General features: G+C 35.2%; 2 protein-coding genes across 2 annotated transcripts; one reads left to right on the forward strand and one right to left on the reverse strand.

Annotated features, from left to right (window-relative positions):
- Positions 1–4,057: 4,057 nt before the first annotated feature.
- LOC112515441 (solute carrier family 40 member 3, chloroplastic) lies at positions 4,058–13,837 on the reverse strand. The gene is made up of 13 exons (XM_025122268.1): positions 13,386–13,837; positions 10,992–11,199; positions 10,840–10,903; positions 9,429–9,553; positions 9,244–9,333; positions 8,292–8,468; positions 7,354–7,428; positions 7,102–7,203; positions 6,615–6,732; positions 6,387–6,533; positions 5,435–5,541; positions 4,982–5,095; positions 4,058–4,524 (listed from the first exon to the last, which is right to left on the reverse strand). Exons 1-13 carry the CDS (start codon positions 13,520–13,522, stop codon positions 4,243–4,245), a joined length of 1,746 nt encoding a protein of 581 aa, XP_024978036.1. The 5' UTR covers positions 13,523–13,837; the 3' UTR covers positions 4,058–4,242.
- An 8,689-nt stretch (positions 13,838–22,526) lies between these two features.
- Positions 22,527–24,518, forward strand: LOC112516042 (pentatricopeptide repeat-containing protein At5g48910-like). Its single transcript, XM_025123078.1, has one exon. It carries the CDS (start codon positions 22,527–22,529, stop codon positions 24,510–24,512), a length of 1,986 nt encoding a protein of 661 aa, XP_024978846.1. The 3' UTR covers positions 24,513–24,518.
- The last annotated feature ends 1,729 nt before the right edge of the window (positions 24,519–26,247 follow it).

Genomic DNA, 26,247 nt, shown 5'->3' on the forward strand with positions numbered 1-26,247 from the left:
ATATATATATATATATATATATATATATATATATATATATAGATTCAAATAATTCGAAAAGTTAAACAAAATATATACATATACATATACATATATATATATATATAATAAGGTCATGTTTCGTATTACTTTAATGCACTTAAATGGGAGTTATATTACTCATTTAATTTAGCCATTTTGAAAATATCAATTTGTTTTATATTATATTGTTTGTGATTGTTCATAAACGAATGTATTTTGAGAAATAATCATAAACACTTCAATAGAAATCTCCCTTTTTTTCTTCAAAATTTACCCTTTTTTCATGATTGTTCATCTATGTTTAATAAACATCAATTTTTAATTTATTACAAAAATGTCATAATGAATTTTATCAATAGACTACAAATATTAAATGCTAAGATTAGTTCACATAGTTAACACAAATTATTGGGTTAACAATTGAAGAAGCCCTGTGATTTACGAAAACGTGAGAACAACTTATTAATCCCATATTGTGATAACAATTAAAATTAAAAGAATTTTTAGATTAAAATTGAAATTTAAAACGATGCAAAAAAATTTGAGATTCGAAAGGGTAATAATTGAAATCAAAATCATAAATTTTTAAACACGATCACATTATAATCCTAGAAGTTAGAGTTATCCACTTAATTCTACAGTTATCCTTTATTAGAAAGCATCGATTAAGAAGGTAACGAAAGAATTTCAAGGAGAAATCGAAGATCAAGAAGCCGTAAAGTCTATAAATCAAACAACAAACAAGAATCGAACAACAAACATGAATCGATCAGCAAGAAGAAGCCATAAGGTTTGCATGCAGGAATCGAACAGCAAGAAGAAGTTGTAGAACACAGTTCATTCAAGGTATATGTCACAATTACTCGATTTGAACATGTTTTCATTCGATTAGGATTAGACAATCACACATTTATCACAACGATTACGAGCGAAATCGACGAAACAATTTGGTGTGATATGGATGTGATAACACTATCATAACAGTGCACGGTTTGATCATGGTTTCGATCGGTTAGGGTCATACTTTATCACAACGATTACTCATGATTTCGATAGGTTAAGATTAGACTATCACACATTTATCACAATGACTACGAGCAAAATCCACTAAACGATTTGATGTGATATGGATGTGATAATCATGTGATATCACTATTATAACATCACTCGCGCACTCAATTTGATCATGGTTTCGATCAGTTAGAGTTAGACAATCACACATTTATCACAACGATTACTCATGGTTTCGATAGGTTATGGTTACACAATCACACAATTATCATAAGGGAAGAGAAAAGAGTGGAAACGAACGTGATCAATCCAAGAAAAAAATGGATAATTATAATTAATTAAATTAAAATAAAAATTACTTAATTACATTATTGTCTTTATTAATTTATTTATATTTAATATAAGTTAATTTATTAATTAAAGGAGTTTAAGGTTATTGGGTTGTTTTCGTGTTCTCGTAAATCACAAGGATTCTCGTTTGAACCTCCATATATATATATATATATATATATATATATATGGCATTCGGGAACTGTCCACAACGTGTCACACGTCTTTTTTTCAAGACGAATATTTATCATGAATAACATATTGATAATGAATATGAAGTATTATTTATCATGAATCATGCATTTATATATTCATCATTAATTATACATTTATAAAAAATATATTATGGCATTCATGATGAGTAACACACTATATTCCTAATGAACGCACACATGTCGCATGTGGCGGTTATCGGGTTCCTAATCAGTTTTAGTTTTCTAACGCAACTTGCCCCTATACATACTGCATACATATATATTAATTGGTGGCAACGATGGTGGTTGGGGGGTGGGTGCGTCAAGTGTGGCGGTGACATTGATGGGGTGGTGGTGGTTGCGGCCGAGGGGCAAAGTGGGGGCAATGGTGGGGACGGTCTTGGTTAAATTGGATTCAAAATTTATTTGTTTAAAATCAATGTGTGAAATCCATTACATTATGAAATCAAATTATTAAATACCTCGATGATGGAATTCAATAGAATCTACTCAATTCAATCCGTGAACCAAACGGGGTCAAGGAATTTGGTTAAATAAACTTATCATTCTATTTCCATCAAATTCCTCGACCAAACACGGACCCTAAGGGGGTGTTTGGTTCACAGAATGGAATTTGATGGAATTGGAATCCATCAAAGGAATTTGACTTGAAGGAAATGGAATGGAATTTGACCATGTGTTTGGTTGGTAGGAATTGGAATGAAATCTCTCAATAGAATTGGAACAATCATCTTTGTATGGACTATCCCATCCATCGCCCCGCCACACACCCTACCAGCCACCATGTCACTAATGTCGTCGTCACAACTATCATCCGCCCTTCCCCCACCACTTCTTCCCTACCCTGCTCCATAGGTGGGGATTGTTGCGGGTAGGTAGGGGTGGGGCGAGGCAGTGGGTTTGAAGCCAGAGTGAGGCAATAGGTGGCAGTGTGATAGTTGTGATGACTACAGTGGTAGGATGGTGGTTAGTGATGGGTTAGAGTAGGGTAAGGTAGGGTGGGGGCAAGGCAGGACGGTGGGGTGGGTAGGGGTAGGTGGCGGGGTGGTAGCTGTGATGATGCTAGTGGTGGGATAGTGGTCGGGAGGCTGGAGCCAGGGAGTGGGTGGGTATGACGACAATAATAGTGGCATGGTGTTTAGTGGTGGGTTGGGGTGGGTTGGGGTGCGAGTGAATGGCGGTTGTGAAGGCGACAATAGTAGTGTGGGGGTGAAGGGTTAGGTTAAGGGCGGTAGGGGCGGGGAGGTGGGGATCAGTGACAGTTGTGACGATGATAGTGGTGGGATGATGGTCAGGGTGATTGGGAGTGGGTGGGTATGATGACGACAGTAGTGACATAGTGGCTAGTGGTGGTTAGGGTAGGGTGCGGTAGGGTGAGTGGCAGTTGTGACGACGACAATAATGTTGTGGTGGTGGGGGTTAGGTTAGGGGAGTGACACTAATGTTAGTAGCATAGTCGTAGTAGGGATGTGTAGTGAGTGACCGAAGGGTGGGTGGGTGTGATGACAACAGTAGTGGCATAGTGGTTAGGGTAGGGTAAGGTGGGTGGCAGCGACATCAGTGGTGGGGGTTAAGGGTGGGGCATCATGAACAATAGTAGCATGATCGTGGTGGATGGTGATGGAATTCAATTCCTTCCATTTTGCCAAGGAATGATGAATTCATTAACTTGTGGAATTCAATGGAATTTGAAGGATTCCATCCATTCAAGAAATAAACCAAACAAAGGAATTGGAATTTAGTCAAAGGAATTTGTCATTCCAATTACATCAAATTCCTTTGAATTCCGCGAACCAAACGGCCCCTAAGTTCGTCGCTTTCAGTAGTGCACCCGTTGCAAAGAAGGAAGAGTCGAAACGATTACTGCCAACAAATCCGAACACTTTGACTTTATCAAAGATCACGAGAACTTGCTTCATTTTTTACTAGCAATCGTGTTGCTAAGTATGTGAATTCCCCAACAAATCCAAGAAGATTACAAGAAAAAAGACCAAACCAATACATATACATATCCAGGGCAGGGTTCAGTGAGAACAAACCCCTTTTCGTGATAACATGAGAACAAACCCCTTTTCGTGATAACATGAGAACAAGTGAAAGTACCCATATATTGTATAAACGTTTGGTGTGAGAACTGTGAAGGTACCCTGATGCGTAACTTTCACACGTTATAAGGATACCTTCATAAACACCATTAATATGAAGAGTTACAATTTTTTTAAGTATATAATATTTATATACAACATATCCCCATACACCCTCTTCACCTTCAATGAGGCTTGGCTTGAGCCCTGACCTCCATGGAGACTGTCAGGCGAGGCTCTATGGCTTGATCCCTGACCTCCATGGAGACTGTCAGGCGAAGCTCTATTGATAATCCGGATACCATTGAGCTATAATGACCCTTTGATAAAGGTACTTTCACTTGTTCTCATGATTTTTTTTTTGGGGGGGGGGGGGATGTTTTGTAAGACTAAAGGTTAGTGCTCAACAAATACTCTTAACAAAAGCAAGTAATAGATCTATTATAGAACTTCTAATCTACCATATGCTAAGATTTCACTCTATAAACCCCAAAAACTATTAACTTATTTTTCATGATTTTTGAACTAAACTGAGAATACCAAAATGGGAATACTTACAGTGGAATAAAGATTTTTGGGGGTTAGAAAGAGAAAAGACTTCTTTGTACATCGGTAGGATTGGCTAACCATCGGCAGAACAGCCACGCTGCACCCACCACCGATAGAAGGGAAAGCATCGCCAAGAATCCAAAATGTGAAATGTCGTTTGCAATTATAACGACACCCAAGATTATTGATTCTGCTAAACTGGCAATGGAAACCTCTGTTGCCCCGATAAGATTTGCTTTCGAAGGCGGGATTCCAGTTTGTAGAATCTGGGCTCCAACCACATCATAAGACATGTTTCCCAATCTTGATAACACCTGAATAAAGAAAAGTTTAGTAATTTAACAATCTTGTCTCGTCTCCCTAATCTTTGTTCCACCTATTTTGGTTGAACAAAAAATTATATTTTTTCCCCACTTAGTCCCGTTTCCTATCCCCCATTACCAAACGGACCCTAATCTAATTAAAAACCAAAAGAAAAACAAGCCTAGTACAACCCACCCAAAGGTGGGGTTCGGGGACGGGATGTATGCAGACTTGTCCTCTGTCCCGGTGAGTAGAAGGCTGTTTTCATAAGGACCTACGCTTGCAAAAAGTGTATCCGAAAAGAAATATTTGCCCAAAAAGTTCGAACAATTTGAAAAAATGAGAATTTGTAAAAAATGAAAGAAGATTAAGGCTAGAGAAAAGTAAGCAGCACAGCATAATCAAAAGATTACCATCCGGTAAATCAAGAAACAGACAAAAATATGTATCGAGAAAAAGATAACTTACAATAAAACCAAGAAAGAATAAAAGTGCAGTATGCTGCGAAAGAGCTCCACTCCAATACACAGCAACCGCCATTGTAAGAAGTGAGGCTTGCAATATGAGTCCAGCTGCCCCAGCCTGCAACAAGAAATCCGTTACGACTTCTCTTTTTTTTTTTTTTTCATCTTCTGTAGTATGACTATGACGTATGGAGTTCTCAAGCAGCCGTTGTACCGCTTTTCTACTATGTTATATTTTACCTATCTTTATTGTTTTGTATACTTTTTCAAGAAATCAGTAATTTTTATGATATTTTCAACGAATCAGTAGATGAAAAATGTGGGACCCATTTAAAAATCACGGACCGGTTTATGATTGTAAATTGGTTTATAGGTTTTTTATGGAATGTGTAGGAGAGAGAAAGCAGATGTGGCAGAGTCATGGACCAGTAGGCTCTATAAGTCAAGAGAAGGGTACCTTTAAAATGCCAAGTTTCTTGACCATTTGAGCAGACATGAATGTTGCTCCAACACCCATCAAAGCACATAAGCAACTGAAGCCTCCAATTAAAGATGGACTTAAACCTGAAAAAGATCAAAAAGCATATCCAAAACTATAAAGCTGGCATACACCAACTACTACTAGTGCAGAATACAAGGCTTCTTAATGACTAGGTGGCTGATTAAGTAAACCCTAAGCAGCAATCTTAAGAACACCCGCTAAAACCTCGAGGAATCGGCAAATAAGCCCCATAGGTCGCCAGGTAGAGTCTGCTCAGGGTCCATGAGAATTTTCCTGGTTGTTATCTTCAGGGCCCCATGGGATTAGTCGACATGCGGGCAAACAAACCCAATATCTCCCGCCCGAGGTAGGGTCTGGTCTTACTTCTGTCCCAAGAGACGGAGAGGCTGTTCCCGAGAAGACCCAGGCTTGCGAAAAAGATTAAGAAACATATCTATACAGCACAAATATAAGCAAAAAAGGTTTTTCTTTTCTTTTTCTTTGAAGACAAAGTTATAAAAGAAAGCAAATATAGGTCACATGTAGGAGAGGGAAGTTCTGTTAGGAACCCAGGAACTGGCTACAGCATGCCACCGTGTCCCTCTTCATGATGAATATTCATCATGAATAATACATTCATTATGAATATGGAAGTGTTATTCATCATGAATCACACACTCATGATGAACAAGGACGTGTTATTCATCATGAATCACACACTCATGAGTCATGATGAACAAGGACGTGTTATTCATTGCACATTCATGATGAATATGTACAATATTCATGACGAATAACACATCCATATTCCTGATGAATATGTCACGTGTTGCGCTGTGGGCGGTTCCCGGGATCCTAATCAATTTTAGGTTCTTAATGGAACATGCCCCCATGTAGGATATATCAGAAGAAGGGAATATAACCATACCATGTTGTGTTAGAAATGCCGTCATTAAACCACCTGGGGCCAGAACAACATTGAAGCAAAGAAGTACATAGGCTAAGCTAGCGGGAAGAACAGGCTGCTTCATGTATTCATCCCATCCATTTTTAATAGCATTTATACTGACATCCACTGATCACCAGAAGAAAGGGATTATCAGTACGAGAGACACGACTGGTAAGCGAAACTATAGTTATTTAGTAATAAATTCACCTAAATTATCAACATGTGGCACAGGTCCTGCGGAGAAAGTTCTGCAGCATGTTTGCGGGCATTTAGCACGGTCAAGAACACCAGACGAAAGCTTGTTGGTTAACCACGTGAGACCAATCTAACATATTATTAAGAATAAATCTCATTATCCCAATAGAAGTTTGCAATATGTCACCATAGGGTCAGGTTCAGGGGAAAACTACAAAAAAAAAAAAATGAAAAACTGAGGAACACCCTAATAACTATTCATCTAGACGGTATGAACATGTGCATACAAGTAACTTGTAGCAATTTGTCTGGTGTGCACATATGCATAACATGCACACATGCATAAAAAACAAAAAACAACTTCAATTACTTGTATGTACATGTGCATACTGTCCAGATGAATGGTTGCTAGGGTGTGTTCCTCAATTCTTCATTTTTTTGAGGTTTTCCCCTGAACCTCCCTCTGTTACCATAAACAAAAAAAATTATAATTCATTACCACAACAGGCAATGACCACATCATCAAAGCAACAGCAAGCTTCAAGCACGTTACTGTTTCGTATTTAGATAAAAGAATGCCAAACAAAGATGCTCCAGCAATCTGCAACGGTATAAATCCATTCATTTTTAGTTTTAACGCTTTTATCAGTAATATCAATCAACTAAATTTCATAATTGTATCAAACATATAACAAGTAATACAGATAATTGAAAGCTTGTAACTTCTATAGCAGAATAGAACCATAATCACCTCACAGAGGAGATCAATACGACTCAGAGTAGCATTCGCTTGAGCAAGAGCAATTGGCCGATTGGATCCTGCTAACTGTATAAACCAAAAAATTTACATTAATAAAAATGGCTCAACGGGTCTGCATTCAGCTGCAGTTAGAGATGGGCGAAAAGACCAGAGCTTTTGGTCCAAACCAGACCTTTGGGACCGGGCTTTTTTTCGACTGCTTTGACCAGACCAGATTTTTTAGGACCGGTCCATGCCCATCTCTAGCTGCAATAGTTCTTTTCATGTACATTCATGCATACATATTCAACTAATGACCCTTCAATTAAATGGCATACTTCTCTTAGGGGCTGCTTGGTTGGTTTTCCATTAAGTCCTGTATGGATAAAGTTGTCTATGTGGATTAATCTATTTGTATAGATTGAAAAAGTTTTTGTTTGGGAAGGTTTTCTCATAGATGGAAGTAGTGTGTTTTTTTAATTGGAAGGGGCAGGTGTGGAAAAAACTCGGCTTTTTGCATAAAGCTCCCTCCTAAAGCTTACTGAGTAAGTATCATTAAGCCACTACCAAACAATCATGTATAGCTGACCGAATAAGTTGCGAGCCCCATTAAGCTGCTAACAAACAGGCCCTCATTCCCAACTGAGAAGTTGAAAGGAAAAGGCAAGTTGATATCCGAGCTTACCATATGACTTGCATTTAGTAAATGCGAGAATAATATAAAACAAATAACCAAAGAACAGTCCTTGAGGGCCAGCTCAACTGGCAAATAAAAAGGCTAGGCCTTGGGACTCCTCCCCACAGAGGTCACCAGTTCAAGTCTCCTCGGGGCCAACGGAGATTTTCCCGGCTGTTATCTTCAGGGCCCCATGGGATTAGTCGAGGTGCGTGCAAACTGGCCCGGACACCCACGATTACCAAAAAAAAAAGAAACAAAGCATGAGCAATACCAGAACAACCCAATCACGTTCCACTGCAACCCCGAGAGCTAGTCCAGATAGCCTCTCAACAGCCCCAGCTACTACTAATATGATAAACCAAGGACGCATGAGTACAGAGGTTTCGAGTGAGGCATGTGCCATATGTGCTTGAATTATCATCGCAGCTGATAACAGTTGAGCAGCTGCCTGATATATAAAGAGATATTAGAAATTCCAAAGAAAACCAAACCATACCAAACTAAATCAAACGAGCCTAGTATATCCCATCCAGAGATGGGGTCGGGGGTGTTAAGACGTAAGCAGACCTGCCCTCTACCCGGCCTTTGGTTTGCAGAATGTTTTCTGAAGGAATGAAATATGTCAAAAGAAATTGACTTTGAAGGAATTATAATGGAATTTGACCATGCTTTTGGTTGGAATGAATTGGAATGGAATCTGTTAAAGGATTTGGAACCTGCCTGCTTGGTTGGTAGAATGTAGCTTCGGAATTGGAATATGAATAAACGATAAATGACCAAAATACCCCTTTTATAATGGTGGTGGTTGGTTGTGGTTCAGATTGATGGTGGTCGGCGGTGGTTCAAATCGGTGGTGGTTCAGATCGGTGGTTCAGAAAACGGTGGTGGTTCAGATGCAAGTCATATGGGTATGGGTAAATCAAGTAGGGAAGATGGGGATAATTTTGTCTTTTTGAGAAAATGGGATGGAATGGAATTGAATTCCTTCTCAATTTTGATGGAATGAACAAATCCATGAATTGTGGAATATGTGGAATTCAATTCCATTCCATAGGTAAACCAAACGCCTGAATGGAATTTCGTCAACGGAATTGATCATTCCAATTCCTTCAAACCCCCTAATAAGTAGAGCGGTTGTTTCCGTGAAGCTAAGTGTGTGAAAGGGAGAAATTCCAAAGAAACTTCACGCTAAATACGACTAGATAAGTTAATTAAGGAATAACCTGGACAGTGGTCAAAAAATTATATGCAGGTACACGGGGAAATAGATCCATAAGTTTGCCAACTAATGGGCCTCCAGCAATAATAGCAACCTGCTCAAAAAAAGACAAATAAAAGAAGACAAGTTAGAATGTCTTTTCACCTGAAACAAATTAGAAGCCATTCAGATTATATGAATTGTTGAAACCTTGGTGCAGAAACCCATGACCGCAACTGGAAGAAGGCTTGGATGAAGCAATGCAATAGCAGCAGGCCAAGCGAAATTCCATAGCTGTTCCACCAAGTTCCCAGCTAGGCAACTAGCATATAATGCTGATAATGATATATGATCTTCAGATTAGAAACATATGCAATATAAAAGCAACTACAGGTCATAAAAAAAGTAAACAGTCTGTGGTTGGACCCATGGAGATTGTTGCTGCAGTGGGTCAGTAGGTTACACATCGAGCTCCCCAAGATAGTTTTCCTCTACATGATATTTACTCTAGGAACTTTGGAGTTATAGATAGAGATCCTTCACTCAAAAGAATTACATACACACACATGAATGTATACATACATACATACATACATACATACATATATGCATGTAAATACACGTTTAGATATACATCCGTACATATATGTATATATAACCAAACCAAAACCAAAGGAACCCAGTATATCTATGTATGAGGTACTCTGCCGGAAACATATATGTATGTATGTATGTATGAATGCGTATATGTAAATAATGGGAGGTTCAAATAAAAAGGCTAAATATAGTGAGAGGGTAAGAAGAAATGGTTAATGAATGGTTTATATGTGAATCATTGAAAAAATCCATTTTTTAAGATGCATATGTCAACCCATACGAATAATTTGTAATGTCATGCATCTTCAAGTAGATTTTTTCAAGATTTTTTTCAATGATTCACATATGAACCTTCCCTTCTTACCTTCTCACAATATTTAGCCATCTTATTTGAACCGACCCCTGTGTGTGTATATATATATATGTGTGTGTGTGTGTGTATCAGGTTAAAGTAGCTCCCTGGAGGCTGTTATCAGTTATGACAATCAATATAGAACATAAGTGTTTGATAGAAAAAACTCAAAACAGAAAAACACCGTAACTATCATATACTCGTACAATTAGACAACACAACTTCTTTAATATTTAAAGACTTATGCAAAAGTCTACCCTTCAAGAAATCGCATTAGGCGACTAGAATAGTAATAAGAAAATAAGTATATTGAAAGAGAGTAATTAGTTTAATGAAGAGAAGATGTTGTATTCTTTATATATTCTTAACTTGACATTCAACAAGTCAGGTCGAAGAAAAAACATGGTAGCACATGAAATTAGTATTACCCTTCAACAAACTCATGAGTATAACAACTCATGTAAAAAGAACCAATAAGTCTATTAGAATACGCATCATACTACCAACCGTAAAAACTAATTGATAGAGTTGACCGGTGAAATTGGAAGTTACCCAAAAGATAATTATGTTGCATACGCTTTGTCATAAGAATCCAAATAAAAGATCTTCAATAAATCGCCACTATAGTGTTATACATAGTATTACCAAAGCCTGCACCAGGAGTTCACTTACCGTATAATCCTGCTGGATGAGCAGGCATTGCAGCAATGACGTCCTGCTCCTCCTCTGAAAGAATCTGAAGAGTAAAGTGAACACTGAAATTTATAAATTTTAAGGATAAAAGATAAGAAATCAGGAAGGTAGTATGTGATTCTTTGATGTACCGGCAATGTTGTCAAGATCATGTCTACAAAAGTGCCCTCCACCAGTAAGTTCGCTGATTCAGTATCATGAATTTCAGCATTAAGATGGAGAATGGGAACCGAACAATTTGATGCATCAGATGAAGAATCATGACAAACTTCTTCTGTGATAATGTCGTTGAAGACTTCGGTATTTGTAATAGAACATCTTGTATAGAGATTGTTCAGCCTGCAAAAAATTGATGAAGTAGCTAATGATGTCGGGAGCCAAATCCCGATGATATGAACTACATGAAAAAGTGTTCTCTTCACTACAGAGTACTTCCGAGTATTCTGCATTCCAAGAGCTTCCGATAATAACGTCATTATAAATACGATGACCAAACAAACCCTCAAAAACTTTTCTAGTCCATTTCTTCGGGCCATTTAAGTGCCCATATGCTTGAGAACCTTTGAGAACTGATGTTGTGCATCAAAAAGTGCAATTACAAGCAAACTTGTAAAAGGTCCAGTAAATGCTGACCTTATGTTTTAGTACTCACAGAAATAAGTTTAAGTAACTTGTACTTGAACAAACAAAGGTAGAAGGTAGAAATTCCCTTGCATGAAAATAGTGGTAAATAGTATGATCCTGAATATTAAAGAAATTCTATAAAGGATCTCATTTAAATTGAAGGGTTTATAGTATCTTCTTTACTGATTTTCAAGAATCTACTTTGGTTGAGTTTTTCTTTGGCACTCACAAATTGCCAAAGAAGCATTCAATTGAATTTTTCTTAAGTGGCCTTAAGAAGGGATTTTCTGAACACCGAGCATTATTACTCTAAGCAACTTTTGATCTTAAAATTATGCGGCACTAACATTGAATTTCATCGATGTCTATTACAAGTTAGATGTGACCGCACAACAGAGGAGTTTTGGTCATTCGATATCAAATGGCTAAAAAACCATTGGTAAGGTAAAGTTTCAAGGAAAGGTAGCAGCAGTTTCCATGGTCAATTCAAGGGGCTTCAACAATCCTAAGGGACTTTTTCCTTTCAAATCCACACCCTTCCCATCAAATCAAGCACTTGGGTATTGATTTGTGGGGGTTGGCAACTGATCTTGTTTGTTAGGAAACGAATAAATGGAAGACACAAGAGCTCAACTCAGTGTGCCTTTGGTTTCAGAATGGCATAAGTTACCCAAGCCAACGGTCAGAAAGTTAAAAACTCCATTTACATATTATCAACCCTCGAGCACCTTTGCTTAAGATGATAGGAAATGTGTTACAGAGCCATTTGTAGTGATATTTGACAGCGAGCTCATCCAGTCTTGCATGAGCATAACAAAGGCATGTGCCTTTTTGCTATTACTTAGTAATCTATAAGTTTAACAGGTTCCTTTTGCAGTTTAAAATACTTGAATAACACTAAGTCAAATCATTCAATCTTAAATATCTTCTTAATGGTTAAATGGATTGCAGTCATTAACGGGTTTTGAAGCGGCTACCTATCCACGACCAAAACTCTGCCCCAATGAGCAAACAGTTTTGTTGAAGTTAACCATACACGCAGGTGACACAGAATCATTTGTGCAATTTACATCTTACATATAAATTACATTCTTCTAGGATCATCTAACAATGCCCTATAGACGATGGATCATCCAGATCATAGAATGTTTAGGTGACAATTGGTCTTTTCCTAAAGTAGAATGCATTCTATAGCCAAAGGGGTCAAAGAAGCATTTTTTCAATTGACATTGATTCATTTTCTATATTTCCAGCAAGATAAAGACTCCAAATTCTCTTGGTGATGAACACAATAAAGACAACCAATAAAACATCCCAGGTAATATAGAGGTTGTAAACTGAGAACATTTACCCACAAAACACCAAAAAGAATTGAATGCTACACAACTGGATTGCCAGCAAGAAAAAGAATCCATTTGAATCTCATTTTCCTTCGGCTAGCTGAGAAACCTCAAACTTAGGGGCTGTTTGGTTGGTTCCATTAAGTCCAATATAGATAAAGCTTTCTGTTGTGGATTAATCTGTCTACATAGATTCGGAAGGCTTTTGTTTGGGAGGGTTTTCTCATTAGATGGAAAGGGCGTGTTTTTAATTGGAAGGGACTTCCTAATTTTTTTTGCCTTTCTGCATAAAGATCCCGCAAGAAGCTTATTGAATAAGCCGGTTTCTATATCACTAAGCCACTACTGAACAGTGATGTATAGCCATGAGTCCCATTAAGCTCGTTAAGTAGCTATTGTATTACTCAACGTACTCATTGTGCTTAGACCCACCGCATTGATCAATAAAACAGATCAATATCGACAAAAAAAAACCATGTAAAATTTGACCCAAAAAGGCCTCTTGGATCAATATAACCAAACGATAAATCATAAAATTAAAAAAAAAGTGGATGAAATTACCTTAAATTAGGAAAACGAGGGATCAAACTTCGAGGAGAAGCATGTAATTTAGTAGTAGAAGAATATCTATAAGAATCGTATTGACGACGAGACAAAGACGATAACATTTTCGTTGGAGAAACAAAAACCACAGCCATGATTGATTCGACTCAAAATACACTGCTTCCGCCTTGAAGCAGCTCGTAATCTCCCTTCTCAATGGAATCACTTGACTACTCATGCAGCTCAACTGATGAAAATTTCCGACTTGTGGCAAGTTCCGGCGATGAAGTTATCATGGAGGAACTGAAACAACAAATTTGCAGTCCATAGAATTGGGGTTTCAGGGGTTGAAATTAGCGAATGTCCCAATCAATCTTATCTTGTTCTGAGGACCGAATTTGTGGGGATTGGAAGTAGAATGGCGGATTACGCAAGGGAGCAGCCAAAATCTTGAAGAAATGACGTGCCGTATTGTTCGCCAGTATATTGTAGATGGCTTTATTCCACCCTATCTGAGCTCCACCTCAGCAAACGATACTCCCCCACTCAAATCAAAATGATTCCTAAAAATTCAGGGGTCTTCAAAATACCTCATCCGCCGTAACCGCTCCTCATCGTATTATATCCAATGTTTTAAGACCTTTCTATCAGTTTTTTTCCAGCGGATAAAAGTTTAAAAAAAATCTAAAAATTATTGTTTATACATTAAATAAATTACAAGTAAATTGTGTTTAAGTATAATTTATTAAATTTTTATGTTAAATTCGTGTAATTAGCTGCAGATAAATATAATCGAATATAAGATAAATATTTTATTTTAAATATAAAAATTTAAAATATAATTAAGGTAATTATTAATATCTAACAAAATACTTAATTATTATATTTATAAAATGTTATATTAATAAATCAAAAATAAATTATTTTGTTATTAAACTTAAATTAAATTATAATAAAAAATTAAATTAAAAAAATTACCATAAAAATGATAACTTTTAAATAGTTAATTTGATATTCATATCGATATAATTTTTTAATTTTTTTATCAAATTATATTTTATTCAAAAATAAAAATATTTTCGTTTTCTCAAAACCATATAACAATAACATCATGCTGCACTGTACGGGTATCATTCTAGTTCTCTATAATGCTCCAACAACTTTCCTATTTCATTCCCTAAAACAAAGAATAATGAAGAAAACTCCAAATATAAAAATTATCTAAAAATTCAAAAGGATAGAGATAGAGAGATAAATGAAATTTTTTACTCATCCCACCAATGAGAGTTGAATTAATATCATTTTATTTATATTTTAAAAAACTGTATTGAGATATAAAATTATATGATATAATTAATGATAAAATCTCTAAAATAAATAATCTATTGGAGTTGATTGTAATTTATTTTAGAGATTTTGATTTTTAGTTCTCTATTTTAAAGAAATTATAGAAAAGCTTTTGGAGATGTTCTAATAACATATTTTGGTGAATTCTTTATAATTTTTAAAAAAAATAAAGAACCAAAACTAAAAATCTCTAAAAATAAAATATGTTCAACTTTAACAATTTTTTATTTTTAGAGATTTTATCATTAATTATATTATGTAAATATTCAATAATTTTATGATCTCAATACACTTTTAGAAAAACTTTATATAAAATGATATTAATTCATCCCTCATTGGTGGAATGAATAAAAAAACTCATTTTTTTCTTTCTTTTTTTTAGAGTTTTAGAGAATTCTCTACATTGAGAGTTTTCTTCATGATTTTCTATTCCAGAGAATAAGATAGGGAAATTGTTGGAGCATTATAGAGAAGAAAAAGTTGATTTTCTCTATTTTAGAGAAGCTGTTGGAGATGCTCTAAATGACGTGAGGCATGATGTGGCGAAATTAAGCCATAAGCCTTAGGAGCCACGGGGCCGCAACGTTTTTCAAGGCGTAACTTATAGGGGCAAATCTTTATATCTTATAAATTATTATACATATAAACATATATAGAGCGAGGTTCAAAAAAATGAAAAACTGAGGAACATCTTGTTAACCATTCATCCGGATGGTATGCACATATATATACCGGGTAAATTAATTATAAATTACTTGTATGCACTTGTGTATATTATCCAGATAAACAGTTACCAGGGTGTTCATATGTTTTTCATTTTTTTGTGGTCTTTTCCCTGAAACTGACCCTATATATACTCTAATATTACTCAGAGTTGATGATAATAAATAATTTAAATTATGTTTTACATTATAAATTAACGAATAAGACATTAAAAGGTAAGAAAAATCAAATATTACACTACAAAAACCATGCAATGGGTCATGGCGTGCCACAAGCTTAACCTAGCGTGAAACATAGGTTTTAAGCCATGACACGCCATGACGGTTGTAGTGGCAAGCTTTTTTGAACTCAAATTAAATCATGCGGCTTAAAAAATTTCCATTATATTTCTATAGTAAATTACATTTTCGTCTTTGTGGTTTGTTAAAAATTGAGATTTTCGTTCCCGTGGTTTAGAAATTGTTGTTTTCGTCCCTGTGATTTGTAATTCACTACTATTTCCGTTCTTATAATTTACATGTTATTGTTGTTTCAGTCTCAATAATTTACAACACTTTATTGTTGTGGTCTCTTGTACTTGAAGGTAAGAATTTAGTCTAGAGACGAAAATAACAATAAATTGCAAACCATATGAGCTAAAATCATAATTTCTAAACCGTATAGACGAAAATTAAACCATTGGGACGGAAATCATAGTTTACTCTGTTTTTTAACCAATACCAATTACAATTGGTTCGTAAGTATCATACATCCACACTAGGTATGCAAGTTTGGTTGATACACGTATTGGATGTCATGTATGATGGTACCGACTTATTTCATTATTTATTAGTTTTTGTATTTTTTATGTATTGAATATTAAGCGTTGTAACTTTAACTATTTTGGTTGAGAATTTGAATGTAACACCTCATATCACATATTGCATGTATCACATACTTCATACATCAGAAATACATATTTATATCTCAACATTGGTCCCATAATACAAGAATCTACCAGTACCAAATACATGGTTCAAAAATTCAAAATACAATTCTTGCACTAAACCAGATTCATATAACGAAACTATACATGATGTCAATAAAACTTCATGCAGATAAGCATATAGGAAAAATATTATATTTTTCCCTTCCCTTTCCCCTCAGCACTTCCTGCAATAGATAATTAAAATCATAAAACGAAGGTTATGGTTTACTGAGTTACCCTATTTATATCATTGCAGGGTGAAAATCACCAAAACTTCTATATAAAACAACCTTTCATATATACCACAAATATATGAACAAATAAAAATATAATGTCAATACCTTTCATTTTTCAAGCCAATAATCTTTGCTCACAAACAAAACATCATATCCCAACATGTTATATTAACCAAATTATTATAATGCCACTTTTAAACCTTTTCCATTCAAACAAGGTTTCTTTAAAGTGTCAGGCCAAACCTGTTACCTCATTCTCTATAACATTCAGACTATGATTTTCAATAAGAACCTTGATCCTAAATCTTTAAATGGCAAAGAAATAAAAATTCCAAACCACAGTAATCTTAAGGGATATGATAGTAAGAGTTATATTATATAACACACACATACAATTGTCACCCTTATATCCAAATGTACACATCTCCTTGATATGACACCCTTATCCCATGGTACATCTCTCATTGATATGTCACCCTTATCCCATGGTACACCTCTCCTTGATATGTCATCCTTATTTCTTCATCAAAACATTTCACAAAAACAATTCCATATAGAATTAGACTGCAGTCAATGGAATTATTATCAGTTCAAAATTATCTTTTTCAAAATTCCCCATATATATATATATATATATATATAAAATAAATCAAAATGCAAAACCGGTTAAAATAGACTTGGCCGGACTTCATCTCCGGACAAGTCTTGGCCGGTTTACCAAATCCGGACAACACTTTGCCCAAGGCTTTGTCCGATTTAACACTTGGAACAAAATTCTCAACACTTTGTCCAGATTACTAATCCGGACAACACTATTCATGCCCTGACCGATTTAGCAATCCGGTCATTTCCTAGTCGTATTCCTGCTTCTCCGAGTTAAACACTTGGTCATAATTCAAAATTCATAAATCGCTCATCGTATAAACCGGTTAACAGAATTAATCGATTTACTTTTAAACCGGTTAAAGCATGTCCGGTTTAGGTTTTATCTGCTTGACCCTTATCCGGTTTATATACATATATCGCTCAACCCTTGACCAGTTTATACCTTAGATCGCACAACCTTTGTCCCGTTTATGTCTTAGATCGCACAACCTTTGTCCGATTTATGCCTTAATCCGGACAACACTTAAGTAAACTCAAAACTTCAATAAAACATATAATTCAAAGCGTTTTGAAAGCATTTAACTACTCACCTTGAAAGCTTTTTGAAAATCAGTCTTTTGATAAGTTTCAATTGAAATCCGATCAACCTTTCTTCTTCTTAAATCGTTCAATGAAGGTCTCAAAATAGAAAAAGACTATAATGGAGGCTCATCCTCCCTTTTATACTTACCAAATAAGGTAAGGCGGCTAAACCGCCCTTACCATACATACATACATACATACATACATACATACATACATACATACATACATACATACATGCCTCAAAACCATTGCACATAGATCATGCATATATATATATATATATATATATCATGTATACACCTTGCCTCACTATACATATATATATACATTTCACATTTATGCATAAAATTCGCATACCCACATAATCAAATGTACAAATTTATCATGTTGTCACATAAACACATAATAAATAATCACGTATAAGTTACCCCAGGTGATAACCAAGACCCAATTATCACATTGAATATTTGCAAGTTTCATTCCTTGGATTAAAAACTCTTAAACATAATTGGGGTAACCTGGAAAATCAAAATTCAAACAAAAATGACAAGTTTTCTTATATGTAACTTGAAGTTGGTATAAAATTGATATCAATTGAAGAAAATTGGTACCCGTTAAGTTGGTACCAAGTATAGTTGGTTGATAAAAAAAATTGGTACATAACTAAACTCTCCCCCTACTATACTATATGGTTTACTTTCCGATTTTGAATTACTTCAACTGAATCACACCGCACCATATATCACTATTAATAACTGATTACATTTATTTTAATTTACCAAAGTTCAACTTTCTATGTTTTCAATATAAAACCTAAGTATTCATTAAATATTCTATTAATTTGTGTAATTATGAACAATCCATAACTTTGGTATACAAATGAGTATTATATTTTTGTATACAAAATGTGTATTTTGTTTTAAATGTAGTATGAAAACTATAAAACTGTGTATTGACACTTTACACACATTTTATTAGGTCCAAATCACAATGCGGTGCAGTATTTTACGTTTCGGGACATCTGTGATTTGGTTTGTGCTTTGGAGCAATGCTCAAACCGCATGTATGGCACAATTTGCAGTTTTGATCTTAAACCACATCCCACTAAATCGTGAACACCCCTACTAAAAATCGATTGGAATATATAATATTTAGTCAAAGGTTTTCAAGGTTTGTTCAAATATGAAGTTACGTTGTTTTAAATTTGTATATAATATATATTGTGAAACATTTAGACATAAGTCTTAAAATCAACTTATAAAATTTTATTATAAATTAAGAATGGAAAAATTAATAAAATTCTCATCAAAAATAAAATTTTAAAATTAAGTTTGAAGGTAGAATATGTTCTGAAACTTTGAAGTTCTCATCAACAAAAACCCGAAATTAAAATATTGGCATGTGTCATTGTAAGTTATTATATGTCCACGACACGTGTCACACAAGAATACTGCTAAGGAATATGTAAACCTATATGGTCGCACACAAAAAATACGTTTACTTCCATTTATAGAATCGTGGATTATATCAAGTTGATTATGGATATGATTGTTCTTGGAGGATAATTATGAAAATATGTGTTAAAACGTAATTATGATAATTATAGGATGTTATATGTAAATATGTATAATTATATTAAGGTTTAAGATAATTATATTTATGAAGCAGATAATGACTAAACCATATTTGAGTTATTATACATCTATAATTCCGACTATATAAATAAGGAGTTAGGCTAAAACAATTCTAACTCATTGAAGCTTTTAGATTTAGCCTCTCAAAAATTATATAGAAAATAAACTTTTTCTTTTCTGTAAAACACATATAAATCTAGGGTTCTTGGGCTAGCACCTGGTGGGAGTTATCAACTTATTCGTGTGTGGATCATTTGTAGAGGAAACTTGCTTTGGTTTCCACATGCTCAGAGGATACCTACTCCCAATCTATAAAAGTACAATTCAAAACACCCTATAATATGTGGTTTTAATTAAATAAATGCATTAGTAAACGATATATTATGCTTAATATGCTTTTAAGGAATTTCTACCAAATACTTTGTAGAACTAAATAATAACTAATTTGTTAGTGTTATACATATGCTTAGTATAGATTAGGTATTGTTTAATGGTTTTACTAAAGGGTCGTTTACCAAACGTTTATCCGGGTAAGTGCTTACTGATAACTCTCAATTTTTGAGAGTTATTTGTTGTTCAATACTCTTATTTTATTGTGTCTTATGTACCCATTTTGCTTCTATCCTGTATTTTTTGTCCAAAATAATTTAAGAGGTGATGAAAGGTCAAAAATTTAATTATTTTCTGAAAAACTATTGTTGTTGATAAAATGTTCACTTTTTGCTCACATTCTGCCTACTGCATATTTTCCTCAAAGCAGATTTGGACAAAATTTAAATAATGGCTCTCCTGGGTATTTAAGGGATTTAATTCTGAAGTCAGATCCGAAAATCTTGAATTATTTGGAAGAATGAGCCTGGTTGAATTAAAAAATGTCTTAAAGTAACCTTACATTTATTTTAATGAAAAAACCTTCCTTACATTTTCCTTATTTTAAGGGTTAGGTAACTTTACCTTTTTCATCCTTTCAAAAAAGGTGATAAGGCCAGAAAAGTAGACAAGAAGTGATGGGAGGTCTTTACCCTCTAGTCAAGAAGTTCTGGAGTAGTAGAGCAAGTTTAATTTTTGTTTTTAATTTTAATTTCGTATTTAGCTTTAATTCTCGCTACTGTGCCTTGTATTCCCCATGTGGGCAACATTCTTAGTAAAATTTCCATTCAAGTATTTCTTATGCATTTTTCTTCTTCTTTTTCCTCCATGTTTTATAATTTTATTATAAGCTAATCACCCCTTTGGGTGTGGGTGTCAGTCAAACTTAAGAATTTGAAGGTACACTTGGGTGTTGTCATTTTTATTAATTCTTAAGCTTGGTCATTTAAGTCGGGACTTAAGCTCAACGCAGATAAGCTGATCACTTTGAAGTGTTAATATTAGATCCTTGATCCAGAGATGGGCGGATTTGAAATACAGCTTAAGTGATGCACAAAGATTTGAAAGAGTATTTGATAATCACGTAGAGATACGGATTCTGCATGTTTTTAGCTAATGTTAAGATATTAGTCGAGTTTATACTACAAAGAGATTTGAGTATAAATCTTCAGGCTAGTGGAACCAGATATCTTTTTATCTCTTAGCTAATTCGGCAAGTTTAAAATTGATAAAATTTGACACTTTGTGGGCATAGTATATAAGAATTCATTTTCGAGAGATTGAAGTTTTTATAGAAGTCTCATGAGTTTCTGACCATATTGTTCCTACAATTTTCTTAAGGGAAACTTACACCCATACCCATCTTTTAATTTTAAAGGTTTATTTCGTATTTCTAAGTTTTGCACCATCAAAACTCAACTTTTTATTCTCAAACCGAAACAAGTTCAAGAAGTTCATGAAACTCTCTGATTCTCAATAAGTCCAATCCTTGTGGAAACGATCTTGGTACTATACCACTTTATTACTTGAAGCGATCATAGTGTCGGCGTGCACTTGCACCGCCACTGTGGGGATTTTGTGCCCACTGTGTGAACACTTACGATTCCAGCACATCACTTACCAAGTCACATTACCTTACCGAATGAATATGACAAGGACCAAGAATACTACCCGGTAAGAACGAATACCCGGTAAGAACGAATGAAATGACCACGAATGTTATCTGATAAATGATGACAACGACCTTTACCACGGTTAGCGCTTAACGGATAAATTGTTGTTTACGATACCGTTTTGGTGGATTAAAGTCTTACCTAGTAAGTAAGTGATAGCGTTGAATTTTACCGGTAAGCACTTACCTGAGTAAGCGTTTGATAAACGATATCTAAATTTGAAGCTTAAAGATAATTATTGAGCCTAACAAAATAGTATCGTTATATTTATTCGAAAATAAAATATCCATCGTTAAAATTGAATTTTTTTTTAATTTTTAATTTAACTCCTTATATATTTTTTAAGGTTTTTTCCAATCATGTATTTTATAAAATATGAGTATTTTATTCTCCTTTAACTTGATACTCGTGTGTGTACATATAATATATATTCAATTTTTAACTCGGTTTTTAAAAATTCAATTACAATTGTACTAGTATGAGTATATTCATATTATACTATACAACATTTACAACTTACTAATATGTTTGAACTAAGGTTTAAAATAACGTGAGACATGAAACTCATTCTTATCTTTCTCACCATAACTTACATTCTCATCGAAACTCATCCCTTCTATTGCATACTATAGTTTATCTATATTAAATAGGAAGATGAAGAATTATGTGAGAATAAAAGTTATAATGAAAAGCGTAAGAAGAGATCTGAATCGTTGATTACTTTTAATTTTACCCTCACCCATGAATTGTCTTATCATAAGAACTGATATGGTATATCTCGATGTATTATATTAGTGTTATCTTTATTTATGATTGGTGATCCTTTTTTTTATTTTTATAATAACTTTAATTCTTACCAAAACCCAATAGAAAGAAAGCAAGCGGATTTTTAGATTCAATTAGAGCCGTAGGATTAAAACTTCTGCTTGATCGCCAAAAACTCATCTCCTGCGGACTCATCTTATCCACGTATATTTAACTGTACAAAAAACCAATACCAACTTTCCGACCACAAAACCATGAACGCCGCCACCACCACCACCACCGTTGAGCCGCCGTATCATCACCTCCCAACAAACAATCTCACCCAAAAATCACTCTTAAATCTCCTAACCACCAAATGCACCACTTCTCTCCACCATCTGAAGCAAACCCACGCTCTAATTCTCAAAACCAACCACTTCCAACACCATTTCATATCTGGTTCTTTGATCAAATCCTACGCAAATCCCAGTTTCAATACTTTCGATTCTTCTCTCCAACTCTTCCATCAGGTTCCAAACCCTAATGTTTTCGTCTGGAACTCCGTTATCAAGGGGTGTTTCGACAACAGCAAGCCCTGTTTGGCTCTGTTGTTTTATTCGAAGATGGTGGGTTTGGATTCAAAACCAAATAAGTTCACGTATCCTATGTTGTTTAAGGCTTGTATGGTTGTGAAATCTGTTGAAGAAGGTGCTCAGATTCATTGTCATGTGGTGAAAAATGGGTTTATGGAAGATGGGTATGTCAAAAGTGCTGGTATTCAAATGTATTCATCGTTTGGACGTTTAATTGAAGCTCGGATGATTCTTGATTTTAATGGCGAATCGGATGTTATTTGCTTCAATGCCATGATCGATGGGTATTTGAAACATGGAGAAATTGAATCTGCTAAGGCTTTGTTCGAAGTCACGATGAAAAAGAACGTTGGTTCATGGAATGCCATGGTTTCTGGTTTGGCTAAATGTGGAATGGTTGAAGCTGCTCGAGAAGTGTTCGATGCAATGCCTGAAAGAGATGATATTTCATGGAGTGCCATGATTGATGGGTATAACAAAAACGGCTGTTTTAAGGAAGCATTGGAAGTTTTTCGAGCGATGCAAAGGGAGAAACTTCGGCCCAAAAGATTCGTTCTTTCGAGCGTGGCTTCGGCTTGTGCCAATGTCGGTTCTCTCGATCAAGGGAAATGGATTCATGCTTATATCAGACGAAATTCGATCGAATTAGACGGGGTTTTAGGAACCGCGTTATTGGATATGTACGCGAAGCTGGGACGACTCGATTTGGCGTGGGATGTTTTCGAGACGATGAAATCAAAAGAGGTTTCTTCATGGAACGCGATGATCGGAGGGCTCGCGATTCATGGTCGGGCAAAGGATGCAATCGAGCTTTTCTCTCAAATGGAAAATGAAAAATTGAAGCCCGACGAAATCACATTTGTTGGATTATTGAACGCTTGTGCTCACGGAGGGTTGGTCGATGAGGGCTTGGAGTATTTCAATCGGATGGAAGCGGTTCATGGGGTTGAGCCGACGGTCCAGCATTACGGCTGCGTGGTCGATCTTTTAGGCCGGATTGGATGGTTAGCCGAAGCCGAGGAGCTAATAAGTAGAATGCCGATGACACCAAGCCCCGCTGTTTGGGGTGCACTTTTGGGTGCTTGTAGGGTTCATGGAAACATCGAAATGGGAGAAAGAATTGGGAAAATGTTGATTGAATTGGAGCCTCAAAACGGTGGTAGATACGCGTTGCTATCGAACATCTACGCAAAGGCTGGGAGATGGGAAGATGTAGAGAAATTAAGAGCGTTAATGAAGGAAAAAGGCGTAAAAACCAGTACTGGTAGGAGTACGATCGATTTGGGCGGTGTCGTTCACGAGTTCAAAGTCGGGGAAGGGGCCCACCCTCGAACCCGAGAGATTTACGAGATGGTCGAGGAGATGATTGCAAAACTGGAGAAAGACGGTTACGTCCCTAAAACATCGGAGGTGTTATTTGATATTGACGAGGATGAGAAGGAAACTACATTATGGCGACATAGCGAAAAGCTCGCTATTGCGTTCGGGTTGATCAGCACATCAACCGGAACGCCCATTAGAATCACGAAGAATCTAAGGATGTGCGAGGATTGTCATTCGGCAGTTAAGCACATTTCGTGCATATATGAGCGGGACATAATCGTGAGGGATCGTTTACGATTTCACCATTTCCGCAACGGGAAGTGTTCTTGCAAGGATTTTTGGTGACGAGTTGATTACGAGAAGATACTCAGGAAAACAGTCATTCTATTATTTAGGGGCCGTTTACCAAACGCTTATTCGGGTAAGCGCTTACCAAGTCACATCACCTTACTGGATGAATATGGTAAGGACTTACCTGGTAAGAGGGAGACAAAGACCGAGAGTCTTACCTGGTAAGTGAGGACGATGACTCTTACCATGGTAAGCGCTTGTTCTGTAAATTGTTGCATACGATGCCGTTTAGGTCGACTAAAGTCTTGCCTGATAAGTAAGTGGTAGTGTTAAATTTTACCGATAAACGCTTACCGGGTAAGTGTTTGGTAAACGACCCCTTAGTCTGGTTTAATCGATTACGAGAGGAAGATCAGTCAAACGTAGACACAGACGAGTGCATTTGATCCTCGAAAAGGCTTAAAAAATTAGATTTAGGACAAAGGTATAATATCAATGGAAACTCTACACGTTTTGTTTTTTAATACAAAACAAAATAGCAAATTTGTTTATATCTTTTCTTGAAATTTTTTACCACTTGATATATAATTTGATAGGTGCACGAAAACCCGAACAATCATATCGACTAACCTTACTCAACCTCATGTCTAATCGAGTTATAAAATTTTCAAACTATAATCATTGAGTTGGAAATGAGTTATGATTCTTTGAATCCATCCCAATCTGGCCTAATGAGCCTGACACCCTTAGATTTAAAATGATTATTGAGTTCCTTATTAATTAATATGTACATTAGACTCTTAGATCATCACTCTCTTTCACATATATATATATATATATATATATATATATATATATGTATATACACACTTTAAATCTCGTTCTCTTTCTCTATTTAAATACTATATTTGTTTCTTTATACATGTTCAGAAAATGTGATCATATATATGCAAATTAAGAAAAACAGTTAACTGGGATCTGCTTAAAAAGGAGCGTGGATAAGCTGCATCAATTGATTACTGTTGAATAAAGAAATTATGTGTAGAATACACTATATTCAAGGTAACAAATATATGAGAATGTTTTAATGTATCCAAGTTTCAACCCAACCACCTAAATTGACCAGCACGGATCAGGTTGGTTGAACTTCTGATTAGATTGGGTTTCAAATTGCAAAAATTAGTTTGATTATTGTTCAAATGTCTTCAACATGATCAATCTAACCAATGTTCAGCCCAAAATCAATGAGGATAAAATTGGTCGACAATATAAATATATATAAAGTAAGCAATAGAGAAGACATTGGATTTACGTGATATTTATTTATTTTTATTTGAACCTCCCAATATATATATATATAGAGAGAGAGAGATCGGTTTAAGAAAAAACCCTAAAAATAGAAAATCGAGGAGCACCCTAACAAATATTCATCTTTTTTATTTTGTTTTTTTGAGTTTTATACATATGTGAATGGAAACAATATTCAAGCATATCTTTCTCTTTTATTATGCTTTTATGGGTTTTCTACATACATGAATGGGAACAATATTCAAGCACTTTTCATTTTTACTCTCTTTCCTAGGATTTTATGTGCACGTGAATATGGTGACTTTTCATATAGAAACTTAAAAACGATAAATATAGTGATCCATTCATATATGTATGCAGTCATGAAATTAAAAGACGTGAATATAATGGTTCATTTATATATGCATGCAACCCATAAATTGAAATACCGACGAATAGGATGATTCATTCACATGTGCATGCAACCCAGAAAATGAAGGAT

This window comes from Cynara cardunculus (assembly GCF_001531365.2).
Source record: "Cynara cardunculus var. scolymus isolate 2C chromosome LG 7, CcrdV1, whole genome shotgun sequence".
Classification (NCBI taxonomy): domain Eukaryota; kingdom Viridiplantae; phylum Streptophyta; class Magnoliopsida; order Asterales; family Asteraceae; genus Cynara; species Cynara cardunculus.

Bases quoted from the DNA above. Each gene is read 5' to 3' on its own strand.
- LOC112515441 (XM_025122268.1), bottom strand. From the start codon at position 13,522: ATGGCTGTGGTTTTTGTTTCTCCAACGAAAATGTTATCGTCTTTGTCT. The intron at 8,469-9,243 runs GTTATTCCTTAA...TTTATATATCAG, and splicing joins ATTTTTTGACCACTGTCCAG to GCAGCTGCTCAACTGTTATC. The intron at 5,542-6,386 runs GTATGGTTATAT...GATCTTTTTCAG, and splicing joins GGCATTTCTAACACAACATG to GTTTAAGTCCATCTTTAATT.
- LOC112516042 (XM_025123078.1), top strand. From the start codon at position 22,527: ATGAACGCCGCCACCACCACCACCACCGTTGAGCCGCCGTATCATCAC.